Here is a 19,867-nt window from a genome sequence, read left to right on the forward strand (position 1 = left end):
TTGCAGCACCCCCAAGACAACCCAGACAGAGATACCCTAAGATGTTAGAGGCGCGACCCCGAAGTTCCAAGCGCGCTGGGCCGTGGAGACCTGGAGTGTCCTCACAGATGCGTGTGGCGACCCAGCGCCCTCCTGGGGCTTCCCGGCAGGGCTTTGGGAGCCGGGTTTGTCAGGAAGCCCCGCCACAGGGCCCGGTGTTCTTGGGGCCCGGGGAGGGGGGTCCAGCACGCGCCCACAGACCCTGGCTCTGCAGCAGTCTCTGTCTCCCGCGGTCCGCTCGCTTCGCCCAGCCTCCTCGGCTACCAGGAACCCTCCACTGCGCAGTTCCGGAAATCGGAGCAACAGTCACACCTGGCTCTGGGACAACAAGGCACTCGGCCCTCTCGCTCGCCTGAGACACCCCCCAGCACGCACGCTTCCGTGTCCCCTGAAAACTGATTCCTTAAAACAACAGCCGGAGGCGATAGCGGCCACCGGGCGCGAGTGTGCCAGGGAGCACTCGGCGCTGCCAGGGGGCTGCCATGGCCTTGTGAGCACACGTCGCTGCACAGACGCCCGCGGCCGGAAAACGGGGGCCCCACGCCAGCCAGACACAGCCCTCTGCGGAGGCCGTACAGAGAACGAGAGACTTCTCTTCCCTCTAAAGCACAAGCGTGGTTTTCAGGTTTCACCCGGACGTTGGCGGTGAGTCCGCACCAGCCCCTACGTGTCCCAGAGAACCTGCAAGAGGGTCCCCCTCGTGTGGCCACGGCTGGACTTCGGGGCAAACAGCGTGGACGCCCCTCACCCCACGGCTCAGGGCCAAGGCCTGGGGCCCAGGACAGCTCCGGCAGCTCCCGGCCGGCTGCGTGTGTTCCAGGCCGGCCGGGCCGCCTGGGTGGGCACGCAGGTCCCGCGGTGGGTAGCGGAAGATCAGGCAGCTGGGCTGACCCAGGGTCAAGGAACTCGGCTGCTGGCCTGGCGGCAGGAGGTCTGGGGTGCCTGGAACCAGCCGCAGGCAGGGTCTTTAACTCCCCAAGCTCCCTCCGGGTGGGGAAGTTCACTGGGGCCTCCGCCCTCGCCCTCCTCGCAGAAGCTGGCGACACTTTCCAGGATGCCGGGGCGCAGAGGAAAACAGTGTCTTTGGAAAAACTGCGCGGCCCCCGCCCGGGAGCCCAGGTCCCTCTGAAGAAGCGGGGACCCTGCAGGAGGCGGCGGGGCCCCGGGCTTACTGGAAGCGCAGCACGGCCTCGGGGAGCTGCAGCGGGAAGTAGGACAGGAGAGGGAGCCCCAGCTGGTAGAAGCCGCCCGGCACGTGCGGGTCGAGCATCAGCGAGGCGTGGAAGGGTGGAAGGAGGCTGGAGGTGCCGGCCAGAAGCGAGGTGCCCCGGCAGCTGGCCCCCAGGAGGTCGCCCCCCGCAGCTGTCTTGCGGCCCTGCGCCCCCGCCAGGATGCTGTCTATGCTGAAGCTCTTGGCCTTGTCGGAACTCTTCGGGGAGCGGCGAGAGACGGGGCGCGGCGGGGGCCCGGGGCCATTCACTGTGCGCGCCGGCTGGCCCGAGGCTGCGGCCGCTGCGCTCGGGGAGGCTTCCTCCAGGGCCCCGGGCCGCGGCCAGGGGAGGGGCGCCGGGGGAGAGGAGCCTGCCTGGAGCGGCGAGGGGTGCGCGGGGGCTCCCTCCTGGCAGGTGTGGGTGGGGGGGCCGGGGGGCCCGCCCCGGCTCCCCGCCTCCGGCTCCTGCAGCTCCGCGCGCACCCGCTTGGCCTCGGGGGGCCCGGGGCCCGGCCTGGGCTTCCTCTTGCGGCGCCGGTAGTTGCCGTTCTCGAACATATCCAGGCAGCGCGGGTCCAGCGTCCAGTAGCTGCCCTTGCCGGGCCGCCCCTTCTCGCGCGGCACCTTGACGAAGCAGTCGTTGAGCGAGAGGTTGTGCCGGATGCTGTTCTGCCAGCCCTGGCGGTTGTCGTGGTAGAAGGGGAAGCGCTCCATGATGAACTGGTAGATGCCGTTGAGCGTCACCCTCTGCTCCGGCGCGTCCTGGATCGCCATGGCGATGAGCGCGATGTAGCTGTAGGGCGGCTTCTGGGGCGGCTCCGCCCGGCCGGCCGCGGCCAGCGCTGCGGGCGCGAAGGCCAGGGGCAGCCCGGGGCGCTCGGGCCCGTACAGGTAGAGCATGGGCGGGGCGGCCAGCGCCGGCAGCCGGGGGCTGAAGAGGTGGCTCATGGCGAGGGGCGCTCGGGGTTCGCGCGACCTGGCCACGGGCGCCTTGGGGACTGCGCCCCGCGCCGCAGGGGCCGCCTGGGGAGCCTCCGCCTGCCCTGCTGCTCTCCCCTGCAGCTCCGCGCTCTGTCCCTTCCTCGTGGCTTTAAAAATGTTAAATAATTGTTGTAAGTTTGCTATTATATGTTGACTTAGTGCTGGAAAATAAATTGTCTATGATAAACAGTCGTTGTGTTCTCAGCCCACCCACATTAATTAAAATTTCATTGCCGAAAAACTCCAAGCTTTTCCCTCCACGTGTCTTCTCGACACCAGCCAATCCGTTTCGGGGCTAGTTCTTCATTTGTTTATAGAATTAGTCTGTTGATAAGTCCGCCCACCCAAGTTGAATCAAGCTGTGTTTATTTGGAAAAATTTCCGGGCACCCAATATATAAACGCACTGATCTGATGTTTGAAATATCACGTCCACCCCTTGACGCTGTGAGCACACCCAGTCAGCCGGCAGGATGTCGGCGGGGTGGCTCTGCGCCGGCCTGCTGGGCCAGGAAGGAGCGGTGGCGCGGGGGTGCCTCTGACCTGGGGGATCCCCGTAATTCTGGGGCCGCCCCGCAAAATGTCTTTCCTTGGCCGAGGCTTGAAATGAGAAGTGACGATGGCATGGGTAAAACGCCTGGAGGTCTTTGCGAGTTTTGGGGGGGAGGGGGGGCTAGCCAAGGGGGTTGAGCGCCTGGTAAGGGGAGGACGCAGCCTCTGGGACGGTCCTCCCGGGGCCTGCAGGAGCTGGTGCTCTCTAAGGGCGCAGTATCCCTCAGGGCAAGCCTCCCCCTGGGGGCTCGGCTGGACGGGAACTCCGAGCGCACACACAGGCTCAGGGGAGCCGAGAGAGCGTGGGGTCCCGGTCCACAGCTGAGTGGAGGGAACTTCCGAAATCAACCCTTCGGGAGAGCTCAAGGGGAGAAGCAGGGTCCCCGCGCGGGGCTGAGGCTGCGAGCAGGAACGCCATAAAAGGGGAGCTTGGCAGCTGCCCCGAGAGCTGGTATTTGTGGATGCGGGTCTCTTGCTTTATATTCTGCGCTTTCCTGTTTATAACCAGGAGGGGTTATAACAACTTTACAAGTGCACGCAGCTGGCCCGTGATTACATTAAGCATTTGGGAAGCCTGCTTGTTCCCCCACCCGCTGGGCTGTAAGCAGCCCCCCACCGGAGGCTCATGCTGCATGGAGCCACGTCAAGGTTTGGACCACACGATGCCAGTTCAGAGGAGGTGTCTCTCCCCGGCCCGCAGCGCTGGGGAAGGGGGGCGATAGCGTGACTCGGTCCTGTTTACAACCTCTGCTGAGCATTTCTCAAAAGGATAAAAAACGCTGGGGATAACTGCATCAGTGCTTCATTGAGTGAGTGCTGCAGGGACGCCAGTGGGAAGAGGGAGGGCGAGGACAGCAGGTGGGTGCAGAAAGGCTAGGACAGCCCCAGGGTGGAGGGAGAGGCGCTGCCCACCCTGGGGGGTCAGGGGGGTGGGCTGGCCGCGACAGGGTCACAGGACAGCAGCTCCCAAGGACTGCTGGCAAGGGCTGGGCACCCGCCCCAAAGGGAAAAGCCGGGAGAACCCCGCTCCAAAATGGGGAAGTCATTGCTGTGCTGGGGGAGTGCCCGAGGCGCCCGTGCACTGCAGGGGTCTGGTGAGTTAGAAATACCTGAGGAGTCTCCCTCTGGGTCGGAAAACCGGTTTGGGCCCCGGAAAACCGGTTTGGGCCCCGGTGAGGTGTGAGCGCAGGGGCGCGGGGACGCCGCGAGCCTCGCTTAGGCAAATGGTCCAGCGCCGCCTGGCCCCAGCCTGGGGCTCGGGGTGCCCTGGGGCTGGAGCAGGCCGGGGCTGTCCTCTCCCGGATCCCCGGCTCTCACTGGAGCCCTTTTTGACCCTAGGATGGAGAAGATCCCCAGCGCCACGCCCTTGGCCCGTGTGTCCTGCAGACCCGGGGTCATCCAAGCTCTGCGGACCCACAGGCTCAAGTTGGGGTCCAGCTGTGCCCCCAGCCTGGGCCGGTTCCAACAGCCCCGGAGCGAGAGACGGCGGCGCCGGCACCCACCCGCGCGAGCGCGCCCCCGCCCCAAGCCGCCCGCAGCGCCCCGGCGCGCAGCCCGGCGAGCACCCGGCTCTGGCGGGCGGCGGGGCGCGCGCGGCTTATAAGCGCTGGGGCTCAGCCCGGCCCGCGCCCCGACAGCAACAGGCAGCGCCCGAAGTGGGCCCGGGCCGGAGTGGGCGGGGGCGCGAGGCCCTGGGCGGGGCCCGGCGCCGCGGGGAGAGGCCCCGGCGCGGCTCGGCCGCGGTCTGGGCGCGCGTCCCCGCGAGGGCCGGGGGTGCCCGCGGCGGAACTCGGGCACGGTGCCCTGCCCCGCTGCGGCGCGCCGGCCCGGCCCCGGTGCCCGGCGAGGAGCGCAGGACTCGGGCCCGGGAGGCGCGCGCAAGGGGGGCCCCGCGCCGGGCAGATTTCCGGGGAGCGCAGGGAGCTCCCCGCGCTTCCGCGCCCCATGCGCCCTCGTGCGGAGGCTCCGTCCGCCGAGGACGCGCCGGGGCCGGGGCCGGGGCCGGGGCCGGGGCCGGGGCCGGGGCCGGGGCCGGGGCCGGGGCCGGGGCCGGGGAGGGGCGGGCGGGGGCTCTGAGAGGGCCCCGCGGGCTCAAGTCTCCAGCGCCTTCTGCGGAGCCCGCGCGCCTCCCTCCCGGCCGCGGCCGCGGGAGCGCCCCAGACCCCGCGGGGTGCGCCGGGGAGGGGCGGGGGGAGACGCCCAGCGGCAGCCGGCTCCAGACTCGCCGCGGGTGAGGACAAGCGCCCGTCCCTGAGCCCCGCGGGGAGCTGTGCGGGCAGCACCGCCGGGCACGAACCTCCTACCCGGGGCCCCGGGAAGAAAGGCCGAGACGCGCTGCTCCCCCGCCTCCCCGCTGGGGCGCAGCCCCTTGCGTCCCGGGAGGGGAGAGCAGGGCGGGGGTTGACAGGGAGCCGCCCTCGGGGGCTGGGCGGCTCCGGTGAGGGCCGCGGGCAGACGCTGTGGCTGTGCGGCCACCGGCTCCTGCGCTGGGGCCCAGCGGCTGCCTTCGTGACAACCACCTGCCCGGGACGCGAGTGAGGACAGCCCGGGCCACAGAGGCCGGCGCTGCCGCGCGTGGGCCCGTCCCGTGGGCCCTCCCAGGGCAAACGCTCCCTCGTGGGAGCCCGACGGCCACTGTCAGAAGCAAATCTGTCCCCCGCCCTGCCACGCTGACGGGAGGGCGCGGGAGGCTACGGGGAGCGCAGGGGCCTCGCTCCACCCCCAGCTTCCGAGCCCCGATGCGCCCTGCCCTCCTCACCGCCCTGTCATGGCCAGGGGCAGACCCGCCCGGTTTACAGATGGCGAAGCCAAGGCTGGGCACCGAGCAGCCCAGCAGGCAGCGCAGAAAGACGGGCTCCTCCCCAGCTGGCCCAGGCAGCAGCCGGCTCTGGCACGTCTGGGCGGCACCGGGAGAGGGGAGGGTGCAGGCAACCCCAGATCTCACACCCCCGGCTGTAACACAGAAGACCCCCTTCTCTCACCCCTCCTCTCCTGGGTGGGGTCCTTCAGCAGGGAATCTGGGGGTCGGGGAGGAACCGGAAAGGTGAGGTCACTGGCACCCGCTGCAGCCTGGGGAGCAGTGGGGGGGGGGGCATGTTCCAAATTGCTGAGTGCTTCCTAGATCCCCTGTGCTCAGAAATGCCGCGCAGGGCAGATGCGGTGCGGGCCTCCCCCCACACCAGTGTCCCCTGATCTCTGCTGGTAGGGGAGACCCGAGAACCCCTTCTCCTGTTACCCAGCTCTCCGGTCCTAACAGCCACCGAGTCCTTCCAGGGACCAGGGTTGTCTTGGTACCGCTGGTTCCTTGACCCCCAAGGTGACCCTATTCAAGGATCCTGTTGCTCTTCAGTTGACAAACGGACCAGGGTTTATGGTGGCCTGGAGGCAAGGGAACCCCGTGGGCCTGTCTGTAAAAGCTGAGTCAGAGCCTGAGGATTCAGCTTAGAGAGCCAGCTCCCCACTGGGGAGTCCCTGATAAAAACCACAGGAAGGCAGAGCGCCCCAGACTGAAAGGTACTGGCCAGCACCCAGGGCCAGTGGGCCTGGGGTCTACAGGGCCCCCAGCCTGAGTGGGCAGAGGCAGCACCAAGTTGTACCCCAGGCCCTGGGAGGGGGGAGGCCCCCCAGGGCTCCCCAGCCCCACTCCCTTCGAGGCTCTGGGATGCCAGCCCTCTCCAGTTCCCGGGGCTGAAGCACCAGGAAGTCCCCGCTCCAGCACCCCGAAGGCCAGAGCCAGAGGCCCTCTCCACTCCACGCAGCCTGACGTCCCGCCCGCCCGCCCGCCGCCTCAGCCAGGCGAGGGCTGCGCCAGGTCCTCTCAGGCAGTGGCTGTCCCCAGCCTTCCCCAAACTCCCAAGAAACTTTCCACCCCTCCTCACATGCCGATGTCAGAAAGCAAACATCTCAAATGCCTTGGCGAGCCCAGGCCTCGGGAGTTAGGCCGGGAGAATGCGCGAATTCTCTCAAAGTTTGGGAAAGCATTTCAAGTATGTGGCGCCAAGGGCAGCTTGACCCTGCGTCCAGCTCACCTAGGGGCCGGCCACGCAGGCGGCCTGCGCCCAAGGCACCCCCGTCACCCAGGGGCACACCCAGGACCACGCAGGCACCCGCCCGAGGCGCTGCCAGGCGCTGCCCCGGCTGGAGAGGGACACCTTCTCTCCGCCCTCCCCCCAGCCCTTGGGCTGCGGTTATGACTGAAGTCCCTGGGGCGCCCTGACCCACCCACGACCTCGGTTTGCATTTGGGGTGGGGGGAAGGTGAGAGGAGGGAGCATCCTCCACCAGGATGCTTTTCAGGGGACCTGGAAACGCAGCTGTGTTCTGAGCACAGCTTACAAGCCTCTCCTGGGCCCGGAGGCGACCCCCAGGCAGTCTCTGGGTGACAGGGAGGAGACGGACCCCCATGGATTGGTGAGCCAGGTCCGAAGCTCCCAGGACCCGGGGCTTCTCCAAGACCGGACCCCAGCGTTGGCGGCACGAGAGCAGCGAGGGCAGGCGTGGGCTGCTGGGGGGCCTGGCCCCCGCCTAGCCACTTCCCAGGTGAAAAGCCTGCTGTCCACGCAGGACTCGGCTCTTCCGGCCCGAGCACAGCGCTCTGCACGCGGGGGCAGCAGGTTTGCCCGCTTTGAGCCTCTGGGGACGGACCACCAGGCAGAGCAGCCAGGCAGGGTGAGAGGCCTGCTCTGAGCCCCCGGGGCTGACCAGAGGCAGGGCCACCGCCACCACAGCCTCGCCCGGGCCCCGAAGCTGCGGGACACTTGCTGGTCAAGGGGTCTCTCCAGAGGTGAGATCTGTCAAAACCGGACCCCTTTCGGGATGCAGCCCCCCCAGCTAGGTCCTCTGGCACCCGCCGCCCGCTGGCCCGGCCCGGGAAGTCTCTGCCTGCTGTTGGGGTTGCTTTCACTTTATTTGCAGTGGTTTGGGGAACTGCCGAGAGCATCTTCTTGGGTCGGGAGGAGCAGGCCGCCCCCCCCCCCACAGGGCCTCAGGCACACTGCAGTCGGGCAGAGAGCGCCAGACTGGCCCTGCAGCCCGGACGGGGTGTTCCAGCCCCTCCATCCCGGCTCCTTCCCTCTCCCCGAAGGGCCTCTGAGCCGGGAAGCGAGGGGCAGCCTCGACTCCCACTGGCCAGTCTTTGCCTGAGCAGCCCAGGACGGTGGCCAAGCCTTGTCCGAACCAGCCGGGGGGTCGCCTAGCCACCCCCCCCCCAGGACCAGACCCCGGGAGCCTCTGGGGTTGCTGCAGGTCCGGCGCTTATCGGTTTCTACCGCGGCGCGCCAGGACCCCTTGCAGCAGGGAAGCCAGTGGTGGAAGAGTCCCAAAGCACCCGGCCTGACGCCCCTCTCTCAGCCCCAAGGCCAGCGCTCCCCCGCATGGCCTCCACGGGGTGGGGCCTTCTCAGGAGTGAGGGTCTCACCCCGCTGAGGCTCCCTGCCGAGCTTCGGGAGGACGGGGCAGCAACCGGGAAGGCGAAAGCCAGGGACCACCCCTCTTCGGCTGTGGAAACAGCGGGCAGCAGGAGCAGAGGGGCCCCGGCCAGTGCCGGGCACCTGGTTCTGCAGCTCCGAGAAGGCCCGGCTCCCGCGGCTGGTCTGGCTGCACCTGGTGGCGCCCGGGGCCTGCTGAACACCAAGCCCCGAACACCAAGCCCCGGCCCGCCGGCTTGGGAAAGGAGGGACGCGCGCGTCTCTGTCTCAACCCCGGGCACCGCCGTGCCGCACCTATGGGAGACGCGCTTATGCCCAAGCCTCACCCTTTGCTGCTTCGGCGCTGCCAAGGAAAGGCGCGGCCAGAAACAGCACATGGCGGGAGGCCACACCACCAGCCGGCAAAATCGCCTTTGGGGACGTGATCAGCGCCTGAAACGGGAGGTTCGCAGGGATCTTCACCTGCCACCGTGGGAATCTCACTCCCAACTGGGAGCTCCGGCCCCCAAATTGGCCGCAGAGACCAGCAGGGGAGTTGCGGTTTCAGCGGGCGGGAGGGAACGGGCAGTAAAGCCAACGCCTCCCCCTACATCGCAGGCGGGTCGGCCAGTGTCACCGGCCAGCGTCACCGTGAAACATTTGAAAGAACCATCTAAATTAAGAAAAATAACCCCCCCTACCAAATACACCCCCGCCTAGGTCTTGGAGGGGGGGGGGTCTTGCGTTCTGAACACGCCGCAAGGTATTTTTGACGGCCAGTCGGGCCTTAACCTATTTTCACTGCAGTAGGAGAAAAAATTGGAAACCAAATCAAGATGTGAAGAGCCCTGAAGTCCACCGCTGACCGGTCCCCGCCAGGGACGGGCGTGAGACGGGACCAAACCGCCCATCCCTGCTGGACCTTCGCCGGCCCCGGTCCAGTGTGGTTCTGGAAAACCATCCAGCGGGCAAAGAAGCCCGCGTGGTAGGAAAGGGAGGGACGGCAGAGCCGCCCGGTTTGCTCTCTCCCCTTCACCCCGAGGCCAGGACCGGGGCTGCTGGACATGGAGGTGGACGCGCTGTTCACTTTGACAACTGCCGTGTTTTCCGCATTGAGCAAAATGCGCGCCGCCGCCCGTGAGGCTGCAGGGGCCTCCAGGCAGGGCCGGGGGCGCAGCGGCGGGGTGGGCGCGCGAATGAACTGCAGGCCTTTTCTGTCACTCCCAGGGCAAGGGCGCCTCGCGGGCGGGCAGCCACGGGCCTGTGGGCCTCTGCGCGCTCACCCCCCTGGCAGCAAAAATAATCAAAACAGGTGGGCCTGTAAACACGCCTCGTTTTTTCAAAAAACGCAAGAAAGCAAAGACGCTGGTGGACCCGGGGCAGGAAAACAGCAGGGGTTTATTCTACGGAAGGCACAACCAGGAGGGCCGGGGAGGACTCGGCGGCGAGGGGGGGTGCGCACGGCTGGGTTTTTTTTCTCCTGCTGGGAATGCCCTGGGCGGGGTCTATACAAAACCATCCCGCTTGGTAAATAAGAAGCATCAGACACTTGACTTCTTCACCCTCCTTCGGCAACAAAAAATAAATTACTCTCTTGGCTTGGAAGGCCCCGCCGGGCGCACGTCTGTCCCGGGCGCACAGAGGTGTCCGCGCTCGACTGGGCAGCCAGAGCTCGGGCGAGAAGAGAAGCGATCGATCCAGTGACCTCAACTTTAAATATTATATTAACGGCTCTGAACAGCGAGGGCGCGGCCGGCTCGGCACCCCGGTGGTTGGCACAGGCGCGGGGAGCGCTCAGGCCCCCGGGCCCCGGGGCGGGCCGCAGAGTCTCCGCGGGCGCGCGGCGGGGTTCGGTCCATTACTGAACCCCGAACCTCCCAGCGGTGGGGAAGCGGCGTCGCGGGAGGGGCTGTGGAACCCGCGGCCGTGCGCTTGGGTCGCCCGGCCCGGGGCGGCTTGTCGGGGCGACCTGCGGCCCCCGGGCCCGGCGGGCTCTCGGTCCTCCGGCCCCGGCGCGGCCCGCGGGGTCAGTACTTGGTGCAGTCGTAGGAGTAGGGGGCGGCGGGGCGGTAGAGCGCGGGCGCGCCCCGGTAGGGCAGCTGACAGCTCGCGCCGCCGCTCGCCTGGGGCTCCCCGAGGCCCGCGCCGTCCGCGCCCAGCCGGTGGGAGCCGAACACGTCGCGGACACCGGGGAAAGTCTGCTGCGGGGCCGCGAACGTGTGGCCGGGGAGGTGGCTCAGGTCCCCGCCGTGGCCGAGGTACCAGGAGGCCGCGGGGGCCCCGGGCGGCGGCGCCGGCGCGGGCGGCGGGGCGGGCGCGGGCGCGGGCGCGGGCGGGTGGTGGCCGCCGAGGGGCTGGTGGTGGTGGCCCGCGGCGGCGGCGGCGAGCGCGCCCTCCTGGCCCGCGGCGAGGCCGAGGGCGCCCAGGGGCGAGGCGGGGCCGCCCGGGTGGTCCGAGAGGGCCTCGTCCAGCGCGGGCGGGACGCACACGCGCGCGGGCCGCTCGGCGCCGGTGTAGAGGCTCAGGGCGCGCACGCTGCACTGGTAGCCGCCCGCGGCCCCGGGCTCCAGGCCCTGCGCGCACGGCGGGCCGTAGGCGGCGGGCGGCGCGGCGGCGTAGGGCAGCGCCAGCGGCGGCACCGCCAGCCCCGCGCGCCCCGCCGCGGGGCCCAGCTCGCCGCCGGCCGGGGACGCGCGCAGCGCCATGAGGGTCTCCACGCTGAAGCCGGGCGCGCCCGCGGGCGGCTCGGGCCGCGCGCCGTCGGGGGAGCCCGCGGGCGTGGACGCGGCGCTGGGCGGGCTGGCGCGCCGCGCGCTCTCGGGGCTCAGCGCCTCCACCTTGGCGACCGCGGGCAGCGCGGGCGACGGCGCCTCGCTCTTGACCACCACCTTCTTCTCGGCCTCCCGGGGGGCGTCCGCGAGGCGGGGCCCGGCCGGGGCGCCCTTGGCCGCGGCGGGGGGCGGCTCCCGGAGGGGCGCGCGCTCCTCCTTGCCCCTGGGCACGTCCTTCTTCTTGAAGCGCCGGCGCCGGCGCAGGAAGCTGCCGTTCTCGAACATGTTGTAGGAGTCCGGGTCCAGCGTCCAGTAGCTGCCCTTGCCCGGCTTCTTGTCGTCGCGCGGCACCTTGACGAAGCACTCGTTGAGCGAGAGGTTGTGCCGGATGCTGTTCTGCCAGCCCTGGCGGTTCTCGCGGTAGAAGGGGAAGCGCTCCATGATGAACTGGTAGATGCCGCTGAGCGTCACCCGCTTCTCGGGCGCGTGCTGGATCGCCATGGTGATGAGCGCGATGTAGCTGTAGGGCGGCTTCACCAGGTCCTTGGGCGCGGCGGGCGGGGGCGCGGGGTAGGGCGCGTAGGGGCGGCCCGCGCCGTAGTGCTCGGCGGCGCCCGCGTACACGCCCACGGGCCCGGGCGCGCCGCCGTAGGCGCCCGGCGCGCGGTAGTAGCCCTGCTCGCCCAGGTAGGGCACGACGCCCAGCGCGCCGGGGTCGGGCACGGAGTAGCGCGCCTGCATGCTGTCCGGGCGCGGCGGCGCCGGCGCTCAGCGGGCCGGGCGGGCCAGCATCCCGGGGCGCCGTGGGATGTGGGGACCCGCGGAGCCCGGCCCGCGCGCGGCGGGGCGCTCTCCCGGGCCGGCGAGTCGGCGGCCCCGCGGGCCAGCGAGCCGGGGCGCGCGGCGGCCGCCCAGCGAGCCCGGGGAGGAGGCGCGTCCCGCTCGGCGCCGGGAGCAGCTCCGAGGGCCGCGCGCCGAGGCCGGCTTTTAGCCGCGGCCCCGCCCCGCCCGCCGGCCAATCGCGGCGCCCGGCCCGGCGCTAGGACCCCGCGCGGCCCCGCGAGGGCGCGTCCCGCAGGGGGGCTCCGGGCACGCGCGCCGTGGGCCGCGTCCCCGCAGGCCCCCCGCGACGGCGGCGCGCGGGCCTCTGGGGTCCGCTTCTCCGGGCGCGCCGCGCGCGGCCTTGCGGGGTGGCCGGGAGCGCGAGGGGTCCGCGCCCCGCCGTCCCCGAGGCGAACCCCCCCGACTCGCGCGCCCGCAAGGTGGGGCACACGCGGCCATCCTGGCGGGCGGGGCCGGGGTTCCCGCAGCTGCCCGAGTTCCCGTGCCCCGGGCGCCCGGCCTCGCGCTCCCGCCACAGCCCCCGGGGGTCTCTGCGGGGCTTCGGGCCTCCCGGGCTTTCGGGTCGCCGGGCTTGGGGTGCATCAGGTCGCCGGGCTTGGGGTGCAGCGAGTCGGGCCCCGGGGCTCCACGGAGCACGGGTCTGCGAGGCAAACTTTTGCGGACACCCCCAGAAGTCGTGCTCGGCTCCGGGGCGCGCCCCCGCGCCTCCCCCGGGCCCCACGTCCCTCCGCGGCTGCGCCCACGGCCGCGCCGCCCCCAGGACGCGGTGCTGCCGCGGGGCCTGCGGGGCCGGGCGCGCGGGGCCGGGGCGCGGACACGACGCCCCCACGTCGGCCTCCTTTGCCCCGGCTCCCCCCAGCAGGCGCGGGGCGCGGGGCGCGGATCCGGGGTGCCGGCGTCGCCCCCGACGCGCGCGAAAGCAGCGCGTGCTCCCGGCGTGCGCGCCCCCCGCGTCCCCACGTCCCCGGGCTCTCGGGGCGCGCTCTGGTTTTCCTCCCGCTCGAAGTAACGCCCGGCACCAGCCCTCGCGCTCGGCCGCCCGGGGGACCCTGCCCCGCGCCCCGAGCCGGCGGCCGCGCGCAGACCCGGGCGCACCCCCGGAGGGAGCCGGCGGGCGCAGCAGCCTCGGCGGAGCGGGAGAAGGTGAGCGGGACTCTGTCCCCCCCCGCCCCGGGGCCGGGTCCTGGGCCCGGTTCGGCGGAGACGCGCCCGGGGATGGACCGCACGGCCGCGGCCCGCCTTCCACCGCCGGGCGCGGAGTGGGGCCCCGAGGGCCCGCGCGCCCCGGGAAGGCGAGCGCGGACGGGGGACGCGGCCGGCGCCCGACCCGCGCCGCTGGCGCCCCCTGGCGGCCCCCGCGGCGCGGCGCGACCCTGGCGGAGGCCCGGGGGGGCCCGAAAGGCGACGTCCCGCGGAGCTGCGCGCGGCGCCCGGGTCCGCTGGAAAGCAGGGGTGACCCGACGCCGCGGCTGGGGCGCAGGACGTGCCCTCTGGGAGACTCGCGGAGATGCCGGGCAAGTAAAACCCGGCCCCGGCGGCAGAAGTCCGTGGAGGAAAACCCAGAAGGATCCCGCCCCGGGGCCGCGGAGCAAGCGGCTCCCCCAGGGGTCCCGCCAGCGCCTTCCTGCCCGAGGGCGGGGGGGGGGGGGCTCGGGGCCCTCCCCAGAGCTCCGTGAACCGGCTGCGGCGGCCCGGCTGTGGAAGAGGGGGGCTGTCCGAGGCACCCCTGGGCCATTCTGCCTCCGCAGCAGGAGGGAGCGAGGGCCGGGCCAGGAGCCATGTCCCCCCTGGCTCTGGCCCACCTGCCTGCTGCCTCCAAATGCTCCCTCTGGCTCCGGCGCCCGGGCTGTAGGGAGGGGCCGCACGGGGCGCTCCAGGCCTCCCGGAGCCCGCGGCACCGCAGGACACGGTCCCAGCACAGCGGGTGCCTGCTGCAGGCTCGGCAACCGGCCCCCAGAGAGTCTCCTTTCCAGAAGCGGCCAGGACAGCTGCCGGCCCAGCCTGGCCCAGGGGTGAAGGTGACGACCCGCGGGAGGCAGTATCAGCAGGCTGGAAGGTCACACAACCGACGGGTCGGTCTCTGGGCCCCAAGTGCCCTGCCACGAGTGGGCACGACACAGATGCCCGGTTCAGCGACATGCAGGGAGCTGGAGGGCGGTGGGCGCAGGCCGGAGAGGCAGGCCGGCGGCTCATCAGCTCCGCGGGAGAGAGAGGTGCCGCCACACAGGCTGCCTCCATGACAGGCGCAGCCAACAAGACCCCGACAACCAGGGCCGGCCGGGGCAGAGGGGGTGGAGCGGGGCTGCTGCCGCCCCACGGAAGGCGCCTGGACCTACCTCGGAAAACTGAGCACGAAGGGCCCGGTACCCGGCAAGCCCAGTCCGGCGCCTGCCTGGAGGACAGGGCCCCAGCAGCTCCAGAGCGACAGGCCGGGAGCCGGAAGCCACCGAGGCCGCGGCTGGAGGGCGGGAAGGGAAGAGGGGCCCGTCGACCGCGGGCGACGCTCGGCCAGGGGAGAGACAGGGGCCCCGCCACGCAGGGAGCAGGTCAGATGGGCAGGGTGGACACCGGGTCGTCCCATCTGCGCGCAAACCGCAGCTCCACAGGACGGCCTGGCGAGACGGAGCCGGCTCTGACCTAGAGGACGCCGGCCACTCCGGGCGCCTCTGACGCCGGGTCAGTGGGGAAAATAAAGTGGTCGGACGGCGCCCCCAAGGGCCTGCCGGCGCCAGGGCGGATGACACGCAGGGGCCTTGGAGGAGGAGGGGGTTAAGTGACCAGAAGGGCATCCGAGGGCCCGGGACGTGGCCTCCTCGCCTTGGGGCCCGGTGACGGCACCATCCTGTGCCAGGTGGCAGTCCTGCAGTGTGACGCCGGACGTGGTCGGTGCGAACACGTCCTTGTTGTCGGGAGGAGCCGTCAAAATATTCCGAGCTGTGACTCACTATCTCTGCGACTCTTGAAAGTCTGACCAAAGGGGGGGCGGGGGGGGTGGGCTGTGAGTACACCCCAGGCCCCGGCGAGGGCGCTGCGCCTGCAGTTCTTCTGGAAGCCTGACAGTTTCCCAAATTAAAAAAAAAAAGGAAAAATAATTCAAAATTACAATTAGAAAAAGGGAGGACACCTTGGTTACTCTGAGCATTGCAGAAGGGACCTGAGGCCAAGCTGCCACCCTTCCCTGGGTGACCTCATGCAAGTCCCCTCCCCCTTTGTTCTAGACGTTTCTGAAATGTGACCCTGCACAGCCACGGAGCGTGTCCCGGAACCGAGGCTGTTAACCAGAGCGCGGCGGCTGGCGCGGGAGCTCACCACCTCCCCATCCCAGCAAGGCCACAGGCTCCAAGGCCAAGGGGCCGAAACCCAACATGGAGAGGCACAGGTCCCGGCGGGGACAGCTGTCGCTGGGCCAAGTGGTGGCGGCGGAACATGCAGGGGACGGCGCGGACCGGCGCTGGGCGTGTGCTGGCCTGCAGAGACCCTATCCCCGCGGGGCGCCGTCCCGGACACGCACGTCCCCCTGGAGAGTGCACCACGGCAACCCCACAGCCCGAAACGACAGCTGCATCCAGCTGCCGCGTCCCTGCCTGGCTCACAGGGTGCATGGGTCAGTCAGAGGGGGTGACGCCCACCCACCACCGCACACCCGGTGTGGCCATGACTGCACACGGGGCCAGGGCTGCTGGCGCCCTAAAGAGGTGGTCACGGTCTCTGCTGCCTCTTTAGAAAGGAGCGGAGACACCGAAGGTTAAACGAGGAACGTGCGTATGAGCGAGGCAGTCGGCGGGGAGAGACGCAGTTTCAGAAGTGTGCGCGCGGACTCGAGCCTGCTGGGGGCCCTGGGCTGCAGGCCGGGTGGGGTGTGCAGCCCATCGGGTGCGGGCCGTGTGTGCCTGCGTCACAAGGGAGGCCCGGGGGCTGGATGCTCCTGCTCCTCAAGGTGATAAAAGCCAGGAGGGCCCCTGGGAGCCCCAGCTTGGTGTGCCCACATGGGGCTCCCATGCCAGCCAGCGGCACTCTCCACATGCATGCCCTCTGCCTGGCCCCTCGGCCTCGGTGCCTGCTCACCCCAGGCCTCCTCTGAGGCCTCCCAACCACCCATGTCTTTGGCCCCTCCCTGGCCGGCCCCTCCCCGATGCATCTCCGCCTGGTCCAGTATCTCCCCGTCTGTGCCGGCCTCGCCAGTACCAGGATGTGGGCAGCAGAGAGGCCTGGCCGTCCTGCTCTGTGCACACAGAATGAGTTCAAGGAGAAGGGCCCCGGGCCCCTGTGGTCCAGCCAGTCTGTGCAGCAGACATGGAACCGGCACCTCCAGGCCACCCCCACCAGCAGCTGGGACCAGGCTTCACTCCAGCCGCAGCGCAGGGGCCTGTCTGCCCTCTCCCGTGCCCCGCTGCCAGAGGAGCGCCCAGCCCCGCAGCTGCCAGATGAAAATTTGGCATGAAAATCTGGCATGAAAATTTTGATCTGCAAAAACTGGGTGTGGGTGGGGAAGGGCACTTCTGGGAGGGGAGACACTGCACAGGGAGGAGGCGCTGAGTGACAGGGATGGAGTCGGCAGGGAGCAGAGGCCCGTGTGGCAGGGGGAGACGTCTGCGCTTCCACCGGTGGGGCCGGGGAAAGCCGTGAGTGCTGGCGCAGACACCCAAGTGGGCTCCGGTGGGAGGAACGCAAGGAAGAGGGGACGCAGGGGAGGAAGAGATGAGAGAGGGGAGGGGGAGGAGGGGAGTGAGGAGCAGGCACAGGAGCAGGAGGGGACAAGGAGCCGGGACACAAACATCAGAGCCCGGGCCGGAGACGAGCGCTCGGTCCCCAGCTCCGGAGGCCGGGTGTCCTCGTCAAGGCGGGCAGCTGGCCGGCGGGGGGCGGCTCCCAAGCTCAGACATGGCTATGTTGGCCCAGGCGGGAGGGGTGACATGCGCCCTGTGGCTCTGTCCTCGGGCCGGTCACCTCCCAAGGCCCAGCTCCTAACACAGCATTCAGCGTCAACGTAAGCGTGACCTCCCCCCGGATAAGGACGCGTCCTCGCAGGCGTCCTTGGCGCCGCCAAGGCCCAGCCGTGCGGGGAGGTGGGGGGCTGTGTGTGTCTACACCTTCCTCTCCATGGCCGTGAAGCTGCAACAGCCCTGAGCCAGTTCCCAAGTGGACAGGCAGGCGCGGGGCCCATGGGTTACGGCTCGAAAAGCTCCCTCTGGTGGAGAGCCCGCCGCCGCCTCCCGCGCCGCCTCTTTCGTGGCTATTCATTCTTTTTTGTTTTAATAACGAACATTTGTTCACTGACCAAAGGGCTGAGCCTAAGGAAACCGACTTTGGAACAGCTGCACGTGAAGTATCTGTGTGAGCAGCCGCTGAGCACGGAAATGGGAGAGGCGCGTGGAGGTGTGTTCGCCCAGCAGGGCCTGGGCGTCAGGCGAGCTCACGCTGCCCAAAGTGGGGCTGCGGTTCCGACTCAGATGGTAAAATTGCGGTTTGAGTTTTTCTGCCGTCAGCTCTAGTTTCTCCAAACTTCTCTCCCAACAGGCATGAAAACCGTGTTTTTTTCAAAGCGCTCTCAGTTCTTCGGCGCGGTCACTATGGCTTGGTCACTGCCCCACTTCTCAAAGAGCCCTTCTTGCACCTGCTCCTTCACGTGTTCGTCAAAGCCACCGCTGCTCCGCAGCCCCGCCTTCCTCAGCTGCTGAGCGGTGGCCTCGGCGGGCACAAGGGCACGCAGAGGGCAGCGGGCAGTCTGGCATGGAGCGGCGGCGTGACTATTCATTCTTTTGTGGTGCTTCCGACGTGAAGGCCCCCCCCGTGGCGGTGCTAAGGGGAAGGCCCTTCCTTCCAGGGCCACCCGGGGCCCACTGTCCGTCTTCTGCGCTCGTTTCCTGCTTGCTCAGCTCCGTCTGCTGAAAACACTCTCCCTGCCCCACTGGGCTCCTGCCCCGTGGAGTGTCACGGGACTGTACCGGCTGGACTCTCCCATTCCAAGGGGCTGAGGGCGCGTTTTGTGCCAGCCCATGCTGCTTCGATTGCTGCGGCTTTGCAGTAGAGCGTGAGACCAGGAAGCACGATCCACTGGCTTTGTTCTTGTCTTGGGATCGCTTTGCTATTCAGGGTCTTTGCGGTTCCCCGAAAACTTTAGAATCATTTATTTTTGTGCAGGATGCTTCTAGCATTTTGATGGCACCTGCATGGAGTTAGATGGTTTGGGGTTGCGTGGCCATGCTAACTACATTCCACCTCTGGGTAGACAGCCAGAGACAGGGTTTTGAAGAGATATGTTCTCCCAAAACTGAGAAAATCCAGGGGATCGGTCTTGACCTAGTGGGTGGGTCTCACCTGAATGGTTACAATATGACCCAACAGCAGACACATGAGGAGAAACAACTACAGAATTTATTTATGACAGGGAGTGCAGACAGGGAGGCATAGGGCTGCACAAGGCCAATGCAGCCTGTCCCACCTGGTGTCCGTGTTGCAGGTGGAAGTTACCCAGAAGGGGCAGGAGCTGGAGACCCCTGTGTGAGAGAAAGCCGGTGCAGGCCTTGGGTGCGCAGGGTGTGGCAGCGAGGTTGCCCCTCTTACATTCCCATATGAGGGCTTCTCATTATAAATGGATAATAAACTATCCATTTTTTGCCTTATTTTTCACAATATGCTTGTCAGTTGGTGAACAGATCAAAAAGATGTGGGATATATTGGGACAGAATATTATTTGGCCATGACAAAGGAGGACACTCTCCTGTTTGCAACCACAGGGATGGACCTTGAGCTCATTGTGCTCAGTGAGATAAGTTAGACAAAGAAAGACGAAGAGCGCACAGTATCGCTGAGGGGTAGAATCTAAAGAGTCAAGCTTGCAGAAAGAGTAAAATGGGAGTTACCAGGGATGGGAGGGGGAAGATTAGTGGTGTCTGAAGGTACACACGTACAAGTAGTGAATAAGCCAAAAACCTAAGGTCCGGTGTAACAGACAGCAGCTTTGTTCTGTGACCTTGCCATGGGATCCAGCTACAACAGCCATCACGTAGCACCACATATAAATGCGTCAAAGTAACCGCTACCTTCTATGTCAAACGACTCAGTAAAATAAAACAGCCACTGGGGGCGATTGTCCCCTGTGTGCCCTTACCTGGGGATGTGCCAGGCTGTCCATCTGAGGGACTTGGCCAAGCACCTGCTCTGTCCTGAGCTGGCTCATTGAGTCCTGCACACGCCCTGCTGCGGGGCCAGGTCAAGGGCTTAAAACACTCCTCAGCGCTACTGCCTTCCTGAAAGCGGAGAATACGGGGCGCTCTGAGGCCGCGTCATAGCCTCCCCCGCAGGAAAGCAATGCTTTGGACCTTTGCGAGCCTGGTGAAACACGCGGCTCCCTCGCGTGGAACCAAGACAGCGAACGCCTTTACCCGGCCAGGCCCGGGAGGGAGCTGGGGATGTGGAGCCGGGGCGGGCGCGGGGCGAAGCCCCTTGGGGGTCTCGGGTGGGGGTGGGGTGCAGCCGTGGACCTGGTTCTGTGACATTTTTGAGTCGGCTTCCTGGAAGCCCGCGGGGTCGCGGCCCCGGTTGCAGGGCGCACCTGTACGCCTCCAAGGCGCCCGGCCCGCCCGGGGCACGCTACCGGCTCCGCTCCCGACCGGCACTCACCGTGCCTCGGCCCCCCAGGGCGCCGGCGGGCGCCACGACGGCGCGGGAGCCCTGACGTCACGCAGGCGCGCCGGGCCGGCAGCCCTGACGTCACATGGGCGCGCCGGGCCGAGCTACGCACAGGCGGGACCGAGAGCGAAGAGCGGGCGCTGGGACACGGCTTGTTCCATGAACTAGGGGCGCGCTCGGGGCGCCCCAGTCGTCCCGCTGCTCCTCCTCTTTCGGCCCGCGGAGTCGCAGACGCAGGCGCGCGCTGGGCCGCTCCCTCCAGGCGCGGGCGACGCCCTCGGCCCCCTTCAGGCCAGCGCGCAGGCGTGGCGCGGGCGCGTGGCGTCACCGCGCGCGACAGTCTCCGATCCGCCCGGGCTCGCTCTCTGACGGCGTCGCCATGGAGCCGTGGGCGGGTGAGGGGCGCGCCAGGGTCCGGGTGGGTTTCGAATAAAGC

The 19,867-nt window shown here is 68.8% G+C and overlaps 2 protein-coding genes across 2 annotated transcripts; both read right to left on the reverse strand.

Annotated features, from left to right (window-relative positions):
* Positions 1-1,207: 1,207 nt before the first annotated feature.
* On the reverse strand, positions 1,208-2,197 carry FOXL1 (forkhead box L1; the record flags this gene model as incomplete). Its single annotated transcript, XM_084256776.1, has 1 exon — positions 1,208-2,197. One exon carries the CDS (start codon positions 2,195-2,197, stop codon positions 1,208-1,210), a length of 990 nt encoding a protein of 329 aa, XP_084112902.1.
* Positions 2,198-10,212: 8,015 nt separating this feature from the next.
* On the reverse strand, positions 10,213-11,697 carry FOXC2 (forkhead box C2; the record flags this gene model as incomplete). The annotated part of the gene is made up of 1 exon (XM_084257749.1): positions 10,213-11,697. One exon carries the CDS (start codon positions 11,695-11,697, stop codon positions 10,213-10,215), a length of 1,485 nt encoding a protein of 494 aa, XP_084113875.1.
* Positions 11,698-19,867: the final 8,170 nt, after the last annotated feature.

The sequence above is a fragment of the Talpa europaea genome (genome assembly GCF_964194135.1).
Source record: "Talpa europaea genome assembly, chromosome: 16".
Taxonomy (NCBI): domain Eukaryota; kingdom Metazoa; phylum Chordata; class Mammalia; order Eulipotyphla; family Talpidae; genus Talpa; species Talpa europaea.